This window comes from Xiphophorus maculatus, chromosome 17 (assembly GCF_002775205.1).
Source record: "Xiphophorus maculatus strain JP 163 A chromosome 17, X_maculatus-5.0-male, whole genome shotgun sequence".
In the NCBI taxonomy this organism is placed as follows: domain Eukaryota; kingdom Metazoa; phylum Chordata; class Actinopteri; order Cyprinodontiformes; family Poeciliidae; genus Xiphophorus; species Xiphophorus maculatus.
In genome coordinates, this window is record NC_036459.1 from 907,262 (window position 1) to 928,617 (window position 21,356).

The 21,356-nt window shown below is 39.3% G+C and overlaps 3 protein-coding genes across 10 annotated transcripts in view; all 3 read left to right on the forward strand.

Annotated features, from left to right (window-relative positions):
• LOC102234902 (ATP-binding cassette sub-family C member 9-like) overlaps positions 1–8,580 on the forward strand; it is a 44,792-nt gene extending 36,212 nt beyond the window's left edge. For 6 of the 7 annotated variants that reach the window (XR_002754249.1, XR_002754248.1, XR_002754250.1 and 3 more), the window contains 6 exons: positions 2,455–2,563; positions 4,180–4,283; positions 4,355–4,488; positions 5,338–5,400; positions 6,141–6,391; positions 6,610–6,702. Coding sequence is in view for 1 of the 7 variants with exons in the window: in XM_023349996.1 (XP_023205764.1) it covers positions 2,455–2,563; positions 4,180–4,283; positions 4,355–4,488; positions 5,338–5,400; positions 6,610–6,747 (548 nt within the window). In the remaining 6 variants the exon portion in view is untranslated. Of the gene's footprint in view, positions 1–2,454; positions 2,564–4,179; positions 4,284–4,354; positions 4,489–5,337; positions 5,401–6,140; positions 6,392–6,609 lie in introns of all 7 variants that reach the window. The other variant, XM_023349996.1, reaches the window with a different exon arrangement.
• Positions 8,581–11,350: 2,770 nt separating this feature from the next.
• Positions 11,351–18,758, forward strand: kcnj8 (potassium voltage-gated channel subfamily J member 8). 2 transcript variants are annotated; one of them, XM_023349955.1, is made up of 6 exons: positions 11,351–11,943; positions 14,647–14,795; positions 14,882–15,042; positions 16,129–16,268; positions 17,347–17,616; positions 17,709–17,800. In XM_023349955.1, exons 1-5 carry the CDS (start codon positions 11,597–11,599, stop codon positions 17,585–17,587), a joined length of 1,038 nt encoding a protein of 345 aa, XP_023205723.1. In that variant the 5' UTR covers positions 11,351–11,596; the 3' UTR covers positions 17,588–17,616; positions 17,709–17,800. The 2 variants fall into 2 exon arrangements, with proteins under 2 accessions (XP_023205723.1, XP_005811249.1); XM_005811192.2 differs by having other exon boundaries at positions 11,354–11,943; positions 17,347–17,563; positions 17,709–18,758.
• A 158-nt stretch (positions 18,759–18,916) lies between these two features.
• Positions 18,917–21,330, forward strand: LOC102235168 (nuclear factor 7, ovary-like). The gene has a single exon (XM_005811203.2). It carries the CDS (start codon positions 19,343–19,345, stop codon positions 20,726–20,728), a length of 1,386 nt encoding a protein of 461 aa, XP_005811260.1. The 5' UTR covers positions 18,917–19,342; the 3' UTR covers positions 20,729–21,330.
• The last annotated feature ends 26 nt before the right edge of the window (positions 21,331–21,356 follow it).

Sequence of the window (21,356 nt, forward strand, 5' to 3'; positions counted from 1 at the left end):
TGGAGAAACCTGTTTCAAGTCAATAATTCCTTCATATTGATGTAAAACATCCGATTATTTCACTACAAACATGAGGAAATTCTCTTGTTGTGAATAAATTTATCTGCCAATTTCTCATCAATAGTGAGGAATTATTTACTCAAAACCAGTTTCCATATCTTACTGATAAGTTACTTGAGTTAGTTTTGTCTTTTTTCAAGTGTAATAAGATATTTTCACAAGAACAAGACTAAATATACTTGCTATAATTTTGTGTTTTTGCAGTGTCTGAGTTCATAACTTGAAGTCAATTTGCTGCATAATTACATAAATTTAAAGAAACAAAATACACATTTAGACCTAAATATATTGATGCAAACGTCAGTTTTTAGTCGATTTTATGAGATTTTTCTGACTGATCTTGTCCAACTGAGCGTCTAGTTCAGTGAAATAATTCCTGCATTGTTCCATCAAACATGGCCGCCTCATATTTAACCATGTTTTATCCTCGGTGTCTGATCACGGCTCCTGTTTACGTGACACAAACTGTTTCAGTCTGCTGCTCAGCTCTCTGTAAACAGTCCTGCTGCTCCTCCTTTCTGCTCTTTGTGTCTGCTGGGTTTTTACGATCTGAAGTGGAGGATTAAAACAGAACCAAAACAGAATCGCGGGTCATAATTCAGCAGGACAGCGGCGATAAAGCCCTGCAGCCAGCTGTAGCTTTCTCTGTTCTCGCTCTGAGGGATGATGGACGCTCCCTGGCAGCTTTCTCAAAGATTACACCAACACTTTTTCCATACACACATACATCTGGGCGGTTATTTAATCACACTGTAAATTAAGAGCTTTGTGTCAGCGGCGCTTCCTTATAAAGCAGTGAAATAAAACCGGCTGCTGCTCTGACTCAACTGCTGGTGTTCTGCAGGTTTGCATTAAAAACTGAGAAAATATTTCAGATTTCATGCAGAAAAAAAACTCAGTTATGTTTATATTAAAGTAGAAAAGTCCTAAAGCATCTATTCTGAGGTTCTATAATAAGAAAACTATTCTAAGAACATAATTTAAACTAAAATATGAAGAATTTTAAACTTTGGACACAGCTGTACTTGATTCACTGCAATCCACAAATACTTTAGACTTCCTCTAAAACACTTACAAATACATATTTTAATACTTTAAATACTAAATATACCTCATAATATTTACTAATATGCTCAGTAGAAACTGACTCAGCGCCACAGCTAAGCTAACAAGTTTCACTAGATTTATACAACCTGGAGCTACAACTAATAAAGAACAAAATAATATATTTAAATAAAAATATTACAACAAATGCAGGTTTTAGGATGGAATAATTGCACAAAATAATGACTCCAAACAATCAAAAATGTTTTTTAGGTTTTTGTTTTCACTCATATGAAATTTTGTTCCTAAACAGGAATTTTGACATTAATTATAAATATATAAACTTTGTACGTAACAAATATTTTTGTATTATATTTTATACAAAATAATTTTATGCACAAAAGTTTCATTTTTCTTTGAATTTATAGAATGACGGTTTTTAAAACACTAACAATTTTTCTATAGATATTAATCATAAATTATAAGCAGTCTTATGTCAACATTTCTGGAGCTAATAAAGTTTTATTTGTTTGATGAAAACGTCTCTTTTCGCTTACAGAGGTTGCAGACGGCGACTCTCGGTACCGTAGGAACATACAGTTCAGATAAAAAAGTAGAGGTGGAACTTGATTAAAAGTGCAGGATCTGTAATTAATTCAACTATTTGTTGACAAAATAAGCAAATGTTTCAATTCAAAATCAATTTTTGCTGCTAATTTATTAATTAAATTATTAATTTAAGACAAATGAGCTGAACAACAAAGATATTTAAAGTTTTTAATGTTTTATTAAGCCATCAGATTGAAGCCCTGATCATTCATGGAGCTTCTTTAGAAATGTGGATGCTAACATTAGCATTAGCTACATGGTTAGCATGGTGATGGTGTTTTAGGCTAGCATAGCTTCGCTGATAAGCTAACTCCTTTTAGCACAACTTCAACACAACAATCGTCTTTTCCAGCGTCCAATCAGATGGTTTGAAGCAGAAATGAAAACCCAGTGGGACGGAGGGAGAAGCGGTTTCGTCCCGTGTGCGCCAGATTTATGGGTGTACCAGAAACACACCGATAAAATGGTTCCTCTTGGAAAACGTGATTAATTACGTTAAAATCTATATAGTGAGTTAAAAACTCTTCCTTATCCTCAGACATTTGTAAGCAAACCTTGGACCAAGAAGAAGCAGCGCTAGCGTTACGGTGCACTAACCAGAGCTATAAACTATCTCAAACCTGGCACTGGAGCGAAGCCCGGCTGCCAGCGGTCTCTAGAAATAGACGGCCATTAAGCTGAACCAGCCTGTAACTAAAACAATCAGGGATGACATGATTTGGACCTGGACTGGTTCTGCAGGGCGGATCGTCATTGACGGGATCGACATCTGTAAGCTTCCCCTGCAGACGCTCCGGTCTCGACTCTCCATCATCCTGCAGGATCCGGTTCTGTTCAGCGGCTCCATAAGGTACACAAACACACACTGCTGACCCGCGCCGTCCCACAGGACTCATCTGGACTCTACAGCTTCCTCTTCCTGTTTTTATATTTGTCTTCCTCGTAAAGCAACACAAGTTTATGTTTTCAGTTTCTCCTGATTCTCAAATCTTTAGTGCAAAGATGAAAGTTAAAACCAGTAAATGCTTGTTTTTATTTTTTTAAGTGTTTCATTGATCGCTGGATGGAAACCTGGAGTTTTTCTTCTTTTCTAACAGACGCCTGTTTTACTCTGAAACCTCAAGAAGTTCTTTAAAATAACTGAAACCAGAGACGATTCATTCGTTCAGAATTGACAAAATTCTGATTAAAACTGGATCCATGTTGTGATTTCCAGTCAGATAATAATCATAAATAATAATTTTCCAGACCTTGTAATCTCCTAATGTGGTTTTGAACAACAGATTCAAGAGTTTTTTGTTGCTTAATCACAAAGGTTCAGTCCAGCACCAGACAGATTTTATATTTTGAGCTGCAGAAAATACAGTCCCTATTACAGAAATTTAGCCCAGAAAATGGTTCTGATGGGGAAATGGGCTGTTTGGTTTGACTCGGACCAAAACTGCAACATTTCTTACATTTCCAGCTTATGTTAGTGAGTCTAAATATGGGCATTATTTTATTCAAGTTCAAAAATATAAGTTTACACCAAAAAAAGCAGAAACAAAACTTCATGCTTTCAAATGCATGTGTTAATTTTCTGAAGGAGGAGAATAGTTCAGCTGGCGGCGGCTCCAGCTGCAGGTTTGAAACGCAGCAGGAACTGAAACAATCCGACTTTGTCGCAGACGTCACAAACGGAGGAGGTCACTGAAGACGAAGGACGCCGCGACTCCGTCCTCCTCTTCTCCTCGTGTTTGTGCTACGAGATAATCGCACCGACTCTGTTTGTTGAAAAAGACGGAGCATGTGGTGTTTGTTTGGACAGTTACGCTGCTTCAGATAACGCTGTGAGAGATGGCGCAGGCCGAGGTGAATGGTCGACAGTAACTGCTTCACTGACTCCCTTCGCATAGCAAATATTCAGACGGTGAGAATCTCTGACTCAGTAGGAACATGAAGAGTCACACAGTTAAGACACAGCGGCAGAATAAGGCCATTATAGGGAGACAAAAGGAGTCAAATCTGCTGGAAACCTCACAGATGTTGAGATTAATGCCAGAAATTTTCTACAAGATACCTTTTGAAACTCAGAAATTTTCAATTTTTTTCTAAAAAAACAAATGTCCGAGAATAAAAAGTCAAAAGTTTCCTAGAAAAGAAAATTTTTCTGGGTTTCCGAAGCTGAAAATGTTAAAGTTTCGAAACGTGAAAATGTTTAGCTTTTGAAAGGCAGGAATTTCCAAGTTTTTTCTAAAATATATATTTTTTTAACTATATAAATAAAATAAAATATTTAAAATTATTTTCATTAGAACTTTCAACTTTTCAATCTCAGAATTTTTTTTTCCTAGAAAATTTCAGATTTTTTTTCGTCTATTTTGCTCGTGTCAAACTGAAAACCAGATTTTTTAATATCTGTCTTCCTCCAGAGATCTTGTCATCACTTGTTACTCGATCATAATCTATAAATTAATCCTGTTGCAGGTTTAATCTGGATCCAGAGCGCATGTGTACTGACGACCGCCTGTGGGAGGCGCTAGAGATCGCTCAGCTGAAGAACATGGTTAAATCGCTTCCTGGAGGACTCGGTATTTTTGCTAATAACTAATCAGTCATTCAGGTGTCTTCAGGTGCAGTGAACCTGCTTCTGTGTGTCCAGACGCCGTTGTGACAGAAGGAGGGGAAAACTTCAGCGTCGGGCAGCGGCAGCTCTTCTGTCTGGCCAGAGCCTTCGTCAGGAAGAGCAGCATCCTCATCATGGATGAAGCCACGGCGTCCATCGACATGGCGACGGTTCGTCCTCCAACATGATGAAAACCAGGACAGATGGACGATTTTATAACACATTCAGATATTTTTCACATCAGTTTCAACAGTTCAGAGAAAATCAAATGATACAAATACAGTAAAACCAGAAGAAAAGAAAAAATGATGGAAAATTTCTGAGGAATTAGTTAGGAGTCATGTTGCAAAGTCTAAAATGTAATTAACTGATCGCCAGAATAAAGACATGATTGTCATTAATCGAGAGAGCTGCAAAGCATGGAGGAAATTTCATTAAGTCACAAAACAGTCTGAGACACTTAGTCATAAAAAATAGGAAAAATATTTAATAAACGTGACCAAAAAAGGGCGTAAGCATAAAGCTTATGTTTAACTCAAAATCTGTTTGCAGCCTTTAAGAAATGACTTTTATTATTTAAAAAACAAATATTAAAGAAAATATATAAAACAAAGAAAATATATGTAAATATATATGTACATATATTTTAAAATAATATTTAAAAAAAAACATCAAAATATTTTTAAAAATAAAATGTTAAAATGAAATTATGTTAAAAAATTGTACTTTAGAAAAAGAAAATCATGTTTTTAAAAATAAATTATATATTTTAAAATGCCCAAACTTCTTATTACCCTGTTAGAAAAAAACACTTATTTTTGTTTGTTTAATGAATTTTACCTTTTTTTTTAATTCTTCTTTCCAGAAATTAATGTGACACAATTCGGTTTTCTTTAAAGACAGATTTTGGGAGTCATGTTTGTGCATTAATAATGGTATTATCATACATCCTAATGTATTTCTACTGCATGCTTTCTGCTCACTTGTTTTTTATCGCTCATGTTTTGTGTTTTGTGCAGGAAAACATCCTGCAGAAAGTCGTGATGACGGCGTTCGCAGACAGAACCGTCGTTACGATCGCAGTAAGTCGTCGCTTCGCTTCGTAGCGAAACGCTGAGATCGATGCAGATCTGCAGCTTTTTTTATCATTTTCCTTTAAAGCTGCAGAACGTAGCTTTGATTAAAAATAGATATTTTTGAATATTTGTTGAAATTGTCACCATGTTGTGACAGTTTGGTGTGTGAGACAATCTAAAAAAAAGCTCTTCTGCTTTCTTCCAGTGCTAGCTAGAAACAACCAATCAGAGGCAGGAGGCGGTGCTTAGTGATGTTAATCACTCCACTTTGCTCTCTGCATAAAGGCAGATAAACAGTTAACACATTTAGTGGTGAGTACATGAGGGTGATTGACAGCGCTAAGCCCCTCCTCCTGATTGGTTGTTTTTGGTGCAGTTTTTTTTCAGACAGCGCTAACGGCTCACTGAGGAGGATTAAATCGATCCTTTCACATATTATCTGTCTTATTAAACTGCCACGACATGTTTTAACAAATATGTAAAAATATATTTTATGAAAGTTACAAACTGAAGCTTTAAGAATTTGTCCTGATTTTTTCCTCCTTCAAACTAAATTCATTTTCCTGCATTCACACTGAATACATTGTCTGGAAACTTCATCCTCTTTTACCTGCTTTCCTTTTTCTGTGTTGCGTCACGTTATTTTCCTTCCCCTCGTCTTCTTCCTGTTTCAAAACGACCCCCTCCTCTTTGCTTCCTCCTCTTCTTCTTCGTTCTCCTCATCCTCCTCTTCGTCGGACCTCCAGCACCGCGTCTCCTCCATCTTGGACGCGGAGCAGGTGCTGGTCTTCTCCTCGGGGATCTTGGTGGAAAGTGACTCGGGTCCCAACCTCCTAGCGCAGGAGGAAAGCCTCTTCAGTGTGCTAGTGAGGACTCACAAGTAGACCCGGATACGCTCAGACCCACCTCTGACCTCCGACCTCTGTCTGTTTTCCTGCTTTTCCTGGCTGAAGTCTGAGTCTGGGTCTGCTGAAGCCTTACTGCCACTGACTGCCTGGTTGGTACCAAATGAACTGCTGCATGCTCTCTGATCAGCACTGAACTTCTGTTACAGAACAATATTTAAAACTACATGTTTTCAAGAAATCTTTACAGAAAAAATTAAACTCTATTCTTCTTTATCTGCAAAGTATGGATGAAAAGATGGATGAATGGATTGAAACAGGAAGCTGTCCTGCCGAAACAGGAAGCTAACCGATTGTTGTGTGTCTGCAGCACCGAGTCCACACCATCCTAACCGCTGATCTGGTCATTGTGATGAAGCGAGGAAACATCCTGGAGTACGACACACCGGACACTTTGCTGGAGCAGGAAGACGGGATGTTCGCTTCCTTTGTCAAAGCCGACATGTAGACTCCAACAACCGACGGATCGGTTTTAATTTCCACTCTCGATTTTTAGTTCAAACTCATTTTTACAACAAAGACAAACAGAAACATCACGTCTAAACCGACGATACAGCAGGAAGCTGTGGACAAGCTGAAACAGTCGTGTTAATCCAGTTAATCTCATCTTGGATCACCATCATGCTCACAATCTGTAGGAAAAGTCTCACATTAAACACAGACGTTTTATAAATCATCTCTAAAGGTTTTGAGCATCAATGGGGTTTTCAGTAAAACCTCAATTATCAGGTGTTTGTTAGTAATTAGATCTACTAGAATTAAACCCCAAATTACTGTAAAGATAATTTAGCCTAAATTTTCTACAAAAAAATAATTTTTTAAATTAAACCTGAAAGTGGAGAATTAAAATAAAATTACTACGTTAAACACTGTAGTTTCTTGTGTGGTTATAAGTTTGTCCAACATTAGTAGCTAGTTTAACAAGCACTAGTGGGCAGTGCTAACTAAAAAGCTAGTTGTGCTAACCCTAAATCACTAATCTTAAGCATTAGCTCTGCTAACGCTAAACAGCTACACCAGCAGGGTCTTTAATGCTAACACTGAAGCGCTGTGTTTAACAATCCCCACCATGTGTCAATAACATGAGCTACATCGTAGAATATCGACCTCAACTGGATCACATTTGTCATCACACACTTCTGTTTGCGCTAAAGGGAAAGATTATGTGAAACAAACTCCTGGTTTCAGTTTTATAGTTGCTTTGCTAACTCTGCAGCATAAGCTAAAGAGTTTCATCCCACTTCAAAGTTGTTAGCCGAACAGTCAACAATCAAAACTTCACTCACATGTCGAACTTTATTTTAATTAGCTCCACGATTAGCGGGAGGGACCCATCAGTGTTGACAGGCTTCTGCAACTTAGAATTTTGTCCATATTTCTCTATGAACTCTTCTTCTTCTTCGTTTCACGACCAATAATAATGGCTCCAAGATTAAGACTGACATGTGGTTAATTAAATTTATTTTGTTTTATTTCTTCTTTTCAGCAGATTCTACAAAAAACAAAGGCTGGATTCCTCCAGTTAGAATCCGAGATTTAGCATCTTTCACCTGCAAACACACTCAGGAAGACGTGCGTTAATCCGCCACATTAAATAGTCCCAGATGAGTTCATTGTTTCTTTTAAGGTTTTAAAACTTGCTATCACTGGTTTTGTGCCTCTTGGGATTTTAAAACATTTTGTGAAATTGACCCTGGAGATCCCGGACGAGCCCCCAGTTGTTTTCTCTCTCTTTGTCTAGCTGAGTTTCTACAGGCTCTGTGCTTTTAGGACCTTTTGTGATTTCATTGTTTTTAAACTGTTTAACTTTTACATATTGTAACATTTTACACTTTTATCAGTTTTAACAGATGCTAAGCAATAATAATGCAGAAGGTTAGAATGTTGGCTGGTGTTTGGTGCTTTATGCAGTTTTTTTCACTGTGAAGGAAGTTTTTATTATTTTACTCATAGGTTTATTGTAAGGTTCTACCACAGAAATACGACTGATAGAGATGACTGAACTGGTTCCTCAGGATTATTTTGGTGGGTAAATGGAGCAGTTTTGATATGGGCAGTTGTCCAGGGTGGCATCAGGAAGGGGAGGACATAATATATAAGAAAACTAGAGTTGGTACTTTAACACGTTAATTTTGATTAATTAATTACAAAGAACGGTTGTGTTCAAGTTGTGCTAAAATGAGTTAGCCAATCAGCGAAGCTACTCAATGCTAATGCTAATTGTGTTGGTAATGCTAATGTTAGCGTCCACATTTCTAAAGATGCTCCATGAACAGATTAAAAACAATAAATATCTTAGTTAGTGAGCTCATTTAATTCAATAATTTGACAACAAAAAGGTTCTTAATTGAAATGTTTATTTTGTTAATGTGTTGGTTTTGATTATTACAATTAATTGATTACAGACCCTGAAATTAACTCTATTAAAAACCTCAATGTAGTCCCACCACTAAAATAATACAACTTAAATATTTGAAGTTGCATCATTTTATTATTTTGTTAAGTTTCCAGACTAAAACAGTCTGTTAAACCTGCAGCCTGTTTCGGTCGTATTTCTGTGCAGACTTCAGTGCGAACTGACCGGCGCAGCGGCTCCACCTGCAGCCGCGGCTCCGCTGCAGGGTCAGCGGCTCCTCCTGCAGCCTCTGACCCTGCAGCCTCTGACCCTGCAGCCGCTGACCTTGCAGCCTCTGACCCTGCAGCCGCTGACCCTGCAGCCTCTGGCCCTGCAGCCTCTGACCCTGCAGCCGCTGACCCTGCAGCCTCTGACCCTGCAGTCTCTGGCCCTGCAGTCTCTGGCCCTGCAGCCTCTGACCCTGCAGCCTCTGACCCTGCAGCCTCTGACCCTGCAGTCTCTGGCCCTGCAGTCTCTGGCCCTGCAGCCTCTGACCCTGCAGCCGCTGACCCTGCAGCCTCTGACCCTGCAGTCTCTGGCCCTGCAGTCTCTGGCCCTGCAGCCTCTGACCCTGCAGCCTCTGACCCTGCAGTCTGTCTGCTGTCATGCTTTGCTGAACGGTTTCTGCTTCTTTTTAGGGACGACGGCTTCCGGTACCTGGAGAGGTGATTTTCTGTAAAGTCTGATTAAAACTTTTCTAATATGATTTTTTAAATGAGTTTAGGTTCATTTAGTTAGAAATAAAGTTAAACTTTCTGGCAGAAAGCTTCCATGAATAATGGTTGGTTAAATTTCACCAAGATTTTACTGGAAAGTTTTTCGTGACTTAAAGAGACATTTTGTTGCATCTTTTGTTTTACCAACTAAAAACTTTCTAATGGCCAATTTAATCAGCTGCCAGGATTTTATATATTAAAAAAAACACACAAAAAAACAAGATTGTATTTCTGGAAGAAATTTGCATTGTGTTTATATTCCTATTTGTTAATAATTATGCTCTGATAATCTGATTATTGTTGGCCTTTGTGCTTTTTTATAGGTGAATCCTCATTTTCAGAACATTAATTACTGATCAAATATTTTAGAACTTTTCCTATTTACCAAACAGACCTGGAAACATTAATGTTATTTATGATATTTTAAATATAAATAATTCTTACTTTCTTTAACAAAGTTAAAATAGACATTTTACCCGTTTATAGTCAGAACTACTAATAAATTATAATTATTTAGTTTTATGCTATTTCATAATAATTTAGCAACATCTTTTCACCTCTCTGGAAACGTTGCTGTTGTCTCAGTTTTCTGGTGAATTGGTTAAACTGTTTTTATATCATTTATATTATTTTTATTATTTTATGGCTTCTCTTCTGTCAGGAGAAAACACCAGGTTCATTAGATTGTTTATTTCAGTTTTTTCTGATGTTTCATCTCAAGTTAAACATCACCAGGTTTGTTTGTTTTTTCGCTCACTCATGTTAAAATCTTCTCACTTCAACCTTTCCTCTTCACTTCTAAACATTGTTCTCGTTTTTTTAATTTTTTATCCATGCAGCTGAGATCAAATTGTTTGCATTTTTACTCTGCTGGATTCTGTTAACACAACAAACTGTCTGTGAAAACGGCAGCAATGAAAACAAACAAGATGAAACAGATTAATGTGACTTAATTAAAAACAATCGGTGACATCAGCAGCTCTATGCAGAAAGTCTCACTTGTTCTGAATTCACTCGACTGTTAGTGACTTTAAATGCAAGTTTTATATGATTTTTATAAGCATTCTGTTTGCATATCTAAGGGTTTTAGTAATATAAAACAATGATTTATTATTTGTGCCTATTTTTTTACACATGAAATGACAATAAACAGTTTTAAGTAAAGTCAGACTCTTTGTTTTCCATCCTGAAGGAGGAAACTCAGAAAGCAGGTTGATATGGAATACGCTGCGGAATGGCGCCCTCTGGCGTTAAATCTGTGATTTGCTCTTACAGAACTGAGAGTTAAAACCCGTTTTGATGTTTTTTGGCATCATGTTACATAATTATGAGTCATGCTTTCATTTCTTAGCTTTATTTTTGATTAATTTTCTTAATAATTGGAGGCAAAACGCAACACGAGCAGGAGTGCGGGTGTTTTAAAGCACTTTTGTTTTATTTCTATGCCAATATTTTCTATTTATGGCTTTATTTGAGGTCTGTTTAGATGTATTCCGATTTATTTAGGCTGTTTTTAATGTTTATAAGATTTGTATTCAATTTGAAATGAGTTTGTAGGCCGGAAATGGAGATTTCCTTTAGTTCATGGTTTATGAAAGAGCAGGAAATAAATTCTGCAGATCATCATTCAAGGCCAGATTAAGAGAAAACTGGTCGATTCCGAAGATTATAATAAATGAAATAAAGGAAAGCTATGACATCAAAAATAAATATAATTTGGATGTTTCAGTTGAAAAAGATGTGGAAAATGTGGATTTAATCGGCCACTGAATAGCAGAAAATCTTCATAAACTGATTTCTGATATGTGTTTTAGTTAGTTTATCGGTTCTTAAAAGTCCATAACTAGTCAAAATTATGCATATTATTACGCTGTAAATAGCTAAATAGTTTTTATAATCAAAATTTTCCTCTTTTACGCGCAATTTGTATGATTTCCGACTGTGCTGGTGCAGTCCTTGAAGGCAGCAGCAGCTTCCAGTCCTGATCGGGTCTGGACTCTGGAAGTTGGACGACGTCAATAGGACAGAGGACACTGTCCCAGCCCTCAGGAGCGGAGCAGAGGCGGCGCGCTGCTCCCAACTCGGGACGTTTTAATCTTTTGCGCATTTTCGGCATGTTTCCGCGCGTAAAGGCGCACTGAGTGAGGTGGATCTGGGCTTCAGGGCGGCTGAGGAAGAGGAGCGAGATGTTGGCCAGGAAAAGCATCATCCCGGAGGAGTTCGGGCTGCCGGGTCTCGCCTCCCGGCTGCCGCGGAAGCCGGTGTTCCGGGACCGCGTGAACAAGGCGCGCTTCATCGCCAAGAACGGCTCGTGCAACTTGGCGCACAAGAACATCCGCGAGCAGGGCCGCTTCCTGCAGGACGTCTTCACCACGCTGGTGGACCTGAAATGGCGCTTCACGCTCGTCATCTTCACCACGACCTTCGTGAGCAGCTGGCTGCTGTTCGCGATGAGCTGGTGGCTGGTGGCCTTTGCGCACGGAGACATGGACCCGGCGCGGAAAAACGAGACCCACTGCGTCACCGACGTCGAGTAAGAAACTTCACAAAGAGACAGAAAAGTGAAAAAGTTAAACTTGAACAGTGAAAGTAGGTTTAGTGTAAGTTATCTCTTCCTCCCTCCCTTTTCTTTCTCCCCCTTCCCGTTTAATACGCAGCAGAGGAAAGTGAGGGGAAAAACTCAGCCTGTTAAAATAGATTAAATAAATAGATTATTCCCAAAAGGTTTCAGAATCTTTTTACTTTTCAGCATATTTTCTTCCACCTGTTTAACTTCTCTTGATGTTCTCTGCTTTGTGATGAGAATATTGAACTCTATGTTCGTTTCTTTTGGCTGCTAATGAAAAAAGAATCGTATTTGGCTAAATCTCAGGCCCAAATCCAAACTAACTTTCACTGGAAAGATTCGGGAAAAGCTGTGGTTCAACTTTATTTTCTCAATCAACGCAGTTCAAAAATAATAATGAGAAGAAAGTAGAAACGGTTCTGGTCTTATTTAACAAACTCCTGGCTTTGACACAAATAATTACAGCCAATAATAATAATAATGGTATTGTGAGTTAACTTTGGTGGTTTATTTTAACCAGATCTTGCCATGTTTCCACTTGTCTGTAAACTGGTGTCCCACAGGGTTCTGTTTTCAGGTCTTGCTAAATGTGTTCACTCTGATGTAATTGTCCCAGATGAGGATAGGAAAGGCGATGGGTGCGCCAATCTGCCTATTGATGGTAGTAGTCTCTACTTGTACAGTATTATTTTCTGACAGAGGGGGATCAAACTGGCAACCCCCCGATTTGGTGACAAACTCCTCCCACCATCATCACCATTGTCCTACAATCTCCAACTCCAAATGGAGATTCAATCTTTTCTTCGTTCGTGAACAAGACTCCAAGATACGCAAACTCGTCGGCTCTTCTACAACCCAAAGAAGACACTCTGCCCTCTTCTAGCTACAGATCGTGGTCTAGGACGTTCAGGTGCTGAGCTTCATCCCTATCATTTCACACTCCAGGAAAAACTATAGATCATGATCTGATGATGCTGCCATAACCACATCACCTTCAAAAAACAGAAACCAGATCCTGGGGCAACCAAAAAGGATCCACTTAACACCTTGGCTGTGCCTAGAAATTCTGTCCATGAAGGTTATGAACAGAATCGGTAACAAAGATCAAACTTGACTGAGTCCAACTCTCACCAGGAACAATGCAGACCAAGCTCTGACACCGGTCATCCAGGGACCTAACAGCCCGTATCAAATGACCTGGTACCGCTCTCCCGGAGTATCCTAGGACTTCCTGAGAAACACAGTCCAACACTTTCTCCAAGTCCACAAAACACGTAAACTGATTGGGGAAACTCCTACACACCCTCCAAGACCCTGTGGGATGAAAACCACCCCACTCTTCCTGTATCCGAGGTTCTACTATTGAGTGGACCTTCCTGTCCAGAACCCCTGACTAGACTTGACCAGGGAGGCTTAAGAGTGTGATTCTCCTGTAGTGGAAACACACTCTGTAGTCCCCATTTTTAAATTGAGGAACCAACTAAGAGGTCTGCCAACCCAGGGGAACTGGTTGACATTGCAGAGACATGTCAACCAACACAACCCTACAACATCCAGAACCTTTAGGACCTCTGTGTGAATCCACCCTACCACTGAGAAGCTTTTCAACCACCTCACTGGCTTCAGCAGCAGAGGTTGGGACTGACCAGCATCCTCCACCACCAGGTAGTGATCAGTGGACAATTTTGTCCCCTCTCTTCACCTGAGTGTCCAAGATGAAATGCAGTCGAAGATCAAATGAAACCTCAACAAAGTCGGTCATTCAGTTGCAGCACATATGAACACTCTTATGCTTGAACATGGTGTTCACTACAGGCAATCCATGATGAGTGCTGAAGTCCAATAACAAAACACTGGTTGGTTCAGATCCAGGAAGCCATTCCTTCCAATCATGCCCCTCCAGGTCTCACTGTCAATCCTGATGTGAGCGTTGAAGTCCCCCTTCAACTAAAGGGAGTCCCTGGCAGGAGTGCTCACCAGGAGCCCTTCCAAGGACTCCACAAAGGATGAGTAATCTGAACTACTGTTTGGATAAACTCCAATATATGGCTGTCAAGGTAGGAACCGATGAGTGGTGAACTCCAGAGCAGGAGAGTGTCCAACCCCTCGCCAGGAGATTGGTTCCAGACCAGTTGCGGTGAGTCCGATAGTATCTAGCTGGAACCTTTCGACTTCGCTCACCAGCTCAGGATCCTTCCCTACCAGAGAGATGTAACATCTCGGGAGCCAGCTTCTGACATCCAACTTCCCCATTGGTTTAAGAGAATGCAGGATCTCTTAAATTGAACTGAAACATCTAAAATGGAAACTCCAACCCAAAATACTCCAACATTAGATGATAATTTGCTGTTTATGCAGTATTCTAACACAACTTCATGGCGTAGAACCATGAGGTCTAGGTCATTTCTACCTACTTTGGTAAAACAATTCCTTTGTTTTATCAAAGGAATTGGTAAAACAATTGATCTGTAACAATCGAAATGGAAAACTACCAAACCTATGTAACAATGATGCAGGAAAACACAAAGCACAAATTTAACAGCACCAACGATAAAAAAAAAAATCTTTCTGTGTAAAACAGTCTTATTAAAATAATAATCAGATAGGTTTGTGTTACTGGGATTTTTGGTTTAAAAAGTCTGAGTTTCTCAGTGTTTTCTCTTTTCCCAGGTCGTTTATCTCAGCCTTCCTGTTCTCCATCGAGGTTCAGGTGACCATCGGCTTTGGAGGTCGGATGATAACAGAGCACTGCCTGGCGGCCATTACTGTCCTCATCTTGCAGAACATAGTGGGACTCATCATCAACGCCGTCATGCTGGGTAGAAACATTCATTTGCTGATGCAGCGATGACCTACCAATCAGACTAGAAGAGTTGGACATTACTGGGCGTTTCTCCGTTCTCAGGCTGCATCTTTATGAAGACGGCTCAGTCGAACCGCCGAGCGGAGACGTTGATCTTTAGCCGTCACGCCGTTATCGCCGTGAGGAACAACCGTCTGTGCTTCATGATTCGCATTGGAGATCTGAGGAAGAGCATGATTATCGGAGCAACCGTCAGATTACAGGTTGTTAATTTAGATTATCTCCTTTAATCTCTGAGGATTAAACTGGTTGACAGTATTTTGTACCTAGTAACAATATTGTAGCTCTTTTTAGTGTCTGATTCTTAGAACAAACTAACATTAAAAACATATTTATATTCATTCAACACTAAAGTAATTGAAAAAAATAATTTAGCCAAATCTTAATAATTAAATACTTTTATTATTTTCTTTTTTGTTATTGGAAATATAAAATGGACAACAGAGATACACAAAGAGCATCATATAGAAAATCTGGCCGTCTTTTACATCAAATAAAATTCACATTTGATTACTAATTATGTATTTTGATGCTTGTAGGTGTTTGGATGTAGATAGTAAATGGAAGTTAGAAACCACATAAGGACAATTTTCTGTTTGTCCTTTAATATTAAAAACCGAATAAATAAAGAAAACAAAACATTGCAATTATATTTATATATGAATAATATAAGAACATCGGATTTTAACATTTAGCTCAGTTTAAAACTTATTTGTTAGAAAAGCACATGTAAAAACTTTAGTTTTGCTAGTTTTTTTAGCATTAGCTAAATATATTCTCCCTGCCTACATTTTTTTCTTTGCATAATAAAACTATCATTTGGTAAGAAAACAATTCACAGACCTAGTTTGTTTAATTAGAAACATGTTTCCTCTGTTCAAACAACAAAAATGGAAACAGAACCCATATAACAGGGCAGCATGCTAACGGCTAACTAGCCTAGCTTAGCTTAACGGTTGGTAGCATAGCGGCGTGATGCTAATAATATTTATGTACTGTAGTGTAATTTGAATGAGTAATTTATTCATTTAATAATGGATTCTTTTAGGTGGGTTTAGATTATTTTTATCAGAGCACAAAAACAAAATGAACTTTTAGCATTTGAGCAAAGAAATGGATAAAGTTTGTTTTCATTTTCACCAACATTTGACAGCTAAAGGTTGATGTTGCATATATCCAACATATTTTCCAAGCTCTGTTATTTTTAATCTGTTGTGTTTGTGATATACTTTTAACTGCACAGAAGGAAGGGAATGTTTTAGGATTGGTTGAACTGGTTTGGCCTGCAGGTGGTGAGGAAGACGACGACTCCAGAGGGCGAGATAATCCCCATCCATCAGATCGACGTTCAGACTGAGAGCGCCGTCGCCAGCAACAGCCTGTTCCTCCTGGCGCCGCTCATCATCTGCCACGTCATCGACAAAAACAGGTTCAACGCAAAACTTTACGTCTCCATTTCCCAGTTCCTCTTTAAACTTGAGTTTAGCTGCGGGACTTTTTCTTCCTTCTCAAAATATCGTAAAGAATTATGTGTACACAGGTAAAATGTAACAAGATAGCCTTGAATTGAATAAATTAATATATCTAAAATTAAGTCCCTAAAATGTCTTAAATTAAGTAAAAACAGTAAGTTAGCCTTAAATACATTAAGGCAAAGTTATGAGTGTTAAATTTTGTTGTTGTTTTTGAGGAAACTTAGGAAATACAGGTCTTAAATTTCATTCTTAATAGTCTTTAAAAAGTCTTAGATTTGAGTTGGTGAAACCTGCAGAAATCCTGATGTTGGGTTTTCATTTTCTGTAATTGAACAAAAATGAAGGCTTGGAATATTTTAATAATCTCTAATAAATCCAATTAATGTTTAGTTTCACTTTCTGAAACGAAAAACAAAAAATATTTGAACTATTTGAAATCAATAAAATACAGAGTCATATTTACTTAAGTAACTGTATATGTAAAATGTACATATAGGTGTATTTTTACTATGCTGTACTTTTTATTTTATTATGAATCTGTAATCTTACTTCAGTAAAATTTCTGTATTTTCTAACCACTGAATGAAAAACAAAGATGTTTTAACCAAACATTCACCAGACACCTGCAGCTTCTGTTAAAATTTAACTTTTTTTATTGAAAGAAACTAACTTGGAAAAAAATATTTGGTCTGATTTTATTTTATTTATTTTTTTGTTAATTGCATAAATTGTCATTTTCATGCTTAAAATACCAAAATTTCCACTTGACTTTATATTTTGGTCCATCTGATGATGTAACTTTTCAATATTAAGTGATTGATAAATTGATCAGTTACTCAGTACTTGAGTAACTTTTATCAAAGACTTTTTACTCCAGTAATTTCCAGTAACAATATGTTGAAGTGGTTTTACTCTTACTTACCCGCCTCTGATTGATTACTAATTTAGAGGTATTTCCTCTCATGTTTGATATGAAACTGGATTTTTTTGCTCTTCTTTCTTGTGTTTCCTGTGAATGTTGTGTCTGCTCAGCCCGCTGTACGACCTGTCGGCCATGGAGCTGCAGTGCAGCGACCTGGAGGTGATCGTCATCCTGGAGGGAGTCGTGGAGACGACGGGCATCACCACCCAGGCCCGGACCTCCTACGTCTCTGAGGAGATCCAGTGGGGCCACCGCTTCGTTCCCATCGTTACGGAGGAGGAGGGCGTGTACTCCGTGGACTACTCCAAGTTCGGCAATACGGTTAAAGTGAGTGCTTTAGGTCAAACTTGAACGTCTGGCAAAGAAAATCTACTAAATATGTAAGAAATATAAACTTTTAGAAAGTTTTTAGTCACTATTCAATAATTACTAGATTTAATTAGCATAAGTAAAGCAGCTGCTGTTGTTGAAGGTGAGCACGCCCAGCTGCAGCGCCCGGGAGCTGGACGAGAAGCCGTACATCCTGATCCAGACGCTGCAGAAGAGCGAGCTGTCACACCAGAACTCCCTCAGGAAGCGGAACTCCATGAGGCGCAACAACTCCATGCGGAAAGGCGGCGGCGGCGGCGGCAGCCTGCGCAGGAACAACTCCGGGCTGGTTCCGCCCAAAGTGCAGTTCTTCACCCCGGCGGAGGGCGGCCAGAGCCTGAACGCCGTCACCTGACATGAGGCCTTCCTCCTGCAGGGTGCGCTGTTCCTCCTGGCCGGGACCAGGACTGTTTCTCTGGCGGGACTCCTCCTGCTCCTGCTCCCCGCCTCAACGCGACTCGTGTCTCAGTGCGTCTGTTGTTGTTGTTATTACTGTTATTATCTTCATTAGCAGGTGATTGCACTGACACACACACACACACACACACACGCACACACACACACACACACACACCTGTATGGGATGTTTGGTAGCACTGTGTATCACTGACATAACAGCTGTTATGAACATGAAGGAGTCTTGATGAATGTTTATAACTGTAGTATCGTTTGGTAAATAATGACATTTTAATGCAGGTTTTAGTGCAACTTTGAAACTTTAAAAGTTTCATTATTTACCGACTGGATGCTTTATGTCAACAGTTATCAACATTCATAAAGACTCCTTCATGTTTCTGATGCTTTATGTCAGTATTCTTCACTCCTTCTCATAAAGTGCTACCGGATGTTTTCTCAGAACAAAACCACGTAAATAATATCAAGCAGCACTTTATGTTCAGAAAATATTAATTTGCACAACAATGCTCATCAAGATGCTAATCCAAGTAGAAATAACTGCTAGTTTAGGCTCAAACGGCGTCATTCTATATCTCATATCTCATATTTCATTTCTCTGACTTGTTCAAAGTGTTTCTGCTTCCTGGATGTGCAGACATGCAGGTTCTTTCTCATCCTTTAACAGTAATTATTACGAGCCAATCACTAATGTTCTGTGTTTTTGTGTTTGACAATAAATGCACCAACTTGTTATGAATATCGTTTCTATTGTAACGTTTTGTCAAAATTTGAGCAGAAGTTTCTGAAAATGAAAATGATTTTCATATTGAACTTAAACAGCTGATAGAATCTGAATTTATTACCAGAAGCACAAATTAAGTAAACAAAAATATGTTGATGAATAAAATGTTTAATGGGTTAAAACTGTCACCATGTCAGTTTAACATGAGACAGATAATCTGTAAAAAGATCGATCTCCACTTCCTCCCAGAGCTGCTACTGGCGGCTGAAGAAATGCAAACAACCAATCAGAGCCGGAGGCGGGGCTGGCATTTCCTGCTCTTTTTAAAAAGCTCCTCCCTGACCTGCATTCAGGTGAGTCAGGAAGTAAAACTGCTGATTTCCTTATCAGAGACGTTGGAATAAACCAACAGAAGACAAAAACCTCGACTGTGAGATCAAATTCAAGAGTTTCTCTTGAAGGATGATGAAATGCTTCAAGGAACACCAGGGATGCTGCAGGTGGTAACAAAACGGATCGGCTGCAGGCAGGAGAACAAGAACTAGAAGATTTATTCAAAAGTGAAACTGTCTACGTAGTTCAGAGGAACGTCTAGAGTCATGGCTTCATACCAAAGGGAAGAGCTTCTGTGCCCAATTTGCCAGAACACTTTTGAGATTCCAGTAACTCTGACATGTGAGCACAGCTTCTGTGTCTCCTGTTTAAAGACAAACTGGGAAGAGAGAGAAACCACTGCATGTCCAGTCTGTAAGAGAAGGTCATCGAAGACACTACCTCCACCTGACTTTGCTCTGAAGATGGCGTGTGACGAGGTGAGAGCTTCAGGCTCTGAGCCGCTCTGCAGTCTGCATGCAGAAACACTCAGCTTGTTCTGTGTGGATGAGCAGCAGCTGCTGTGCTGCGTCTGCAGGGAGTCAGAGACGCACAGCGAGCACAAGCTCCAGCTCGCCGCAGAGGCTGGACAGCAGGCCAAGAAAACCCTGCAGGATTCCCTGAAGCCCTTAAGAAAGAGGATGAGGCTCATCCATGAAGTGAAGGGAAACTGTGATCAAACTGCAGGTCACATCAAAACTCAGGCTGAAGCTACAGAGAGGAAGATCAAAGAGCAGTTTAAGAGGCTTCACCAGTTTCTGGAGGAAGAGGAGGAGGCCAGGCTGAATGCACTGTGGGAGGAAGAGGAGCAGAAGAGTCACATGATGGCAGAGAAGATCAGAGCGCTGAGCAAAGAAATCTCAGATCTGTCAGGAATAATTAAAACCACAGAGCATGAACTGAGAGCAAAAAATGTCCAGTTTCTGCTGAATTACAAAGAAACGGTGGAGAGAATCCAGCAGCAGCCGGTTCCTGATGATCCGGAACTGATCTCAGGAACGCTGATCGATGAGGCCAGATATCTGGGAAACCTGAGCTTCAACGTCTGGAGCAAGATGAAGGACATGATCTCCTTCACTCCTGTCGTCCTGGATCCAAACACAGCCCATCCAGACCTCACTCTGTCCGACGATCTGACCAGTCTGACTCAGGGCACGGGAAAACAGGAACTTCCTGACAATCCAGAGAGGATCAACCACTTCATTTCTGTCGTTGGCTCGAAGAGTTTCACCTCAGGATGTCACAGCTGGGAGGTGGAGGTAGGAGAAAACGATGCCTACATTCTGGGTGTGCTAGCGGGGTCGGCTGTGAGGAAAGGCGTCATCTGGTCCGGACTGTGGAGGCTCATGTTCTGCAAAGGAGAATACAAAACACTTTCCTCAACAGATCCGGGATCTGACGTCTCTATGAAGGGAAACCCAAGAAGGATCCGGCTTTTCCTGGACTATGATGGAGGACGGCTGTCGTTTTCAGATGCAGAAACTGGAACACACATACACACCTTCACACACACTTTCACCGACAGGTTGTTTCCATACATCAGCACCTGGAGCGGGGTCACAATAAAGATCGCAGCGCAGAAAATCACTGCTGCAGTGGAAGAGCATCTTTAGAAACTCTGCTTTCCTGCACTTTCTGCAACAGTGTCTTGTTTTTTAGCTGTCAGATAATGTTTCCTCACTGAATGGTGAAACATTCTGAGCAAAGAAAGGTGAATATAGACAATGAATGTATGTTATTAATGAAAAGTTTAATAGCTCATGCTCTCAGAGTAACTCTTATGATTTTTACTTTATTATGAAGGAATGTCCAGGGATTGTAATAGTTTTTACTTCTTTCATTTTTAATTATTTTATGAAGGTGTTTCTAATTGGTCAGTGTAAAAAAATCTGATTCTACTTGGAGAATGACTTTGGCCAGCTGTAAAAATGAAGACAGCAAAACAAACTAATTGTAACAAAAATGTGCTATAACTTGGAATTATCTGTGAAATCAAATTTAATAGTTTGAAGGAATATGTGGGTTTTACTATTATTTTTTAAATCAGTCAGGACAAGGGAAAAAACTGTCACTGCTGATTATGTTGAAAATCATGAGAAATGTTTGCAAGTAATTTTATGTTTTTTATTGTTTTAAATATGAAATGAAATCAGGCACAATAGAGAGAGCAGCTGATTAATTTATGACTATAATAAATATTTTAGCAGAAAAATCATTTCTTCTCCTGTTTTTATGTTTTTT

Bases quoted from the DNA above. Each gene is read 5' to 3' on its own strand.
- kcnj8 (XM_005811192.2), top strand. From the start codon at position 11,597: ATGTTGGCCAGGAAAAGCATCATCCCGGAGGAGTTCGGGCTGCCGGGT. The intron at 14,796-14,881 runs GTAGAAACATTC...CTCCGTTCTCAG, and splicing joins CATCAACGCCGTCATGCTGG to GCTGCATCTTTATGAAGACG. The intron at 16,269-17,346 runs GTTCAACGCAAA...GTGTCTGCTCAG, and splicing joins CACGTCATCGACAAAAACAG to CCCGCTGTACGACCTGTCGG.
- LOC102235168 (XM_005811203.2), top strand. From the start codon at position 19,343: ATGGCTTCATACCAAAGGGAAGAGCTTCTGTGCCCAATTTGCCAGAAC.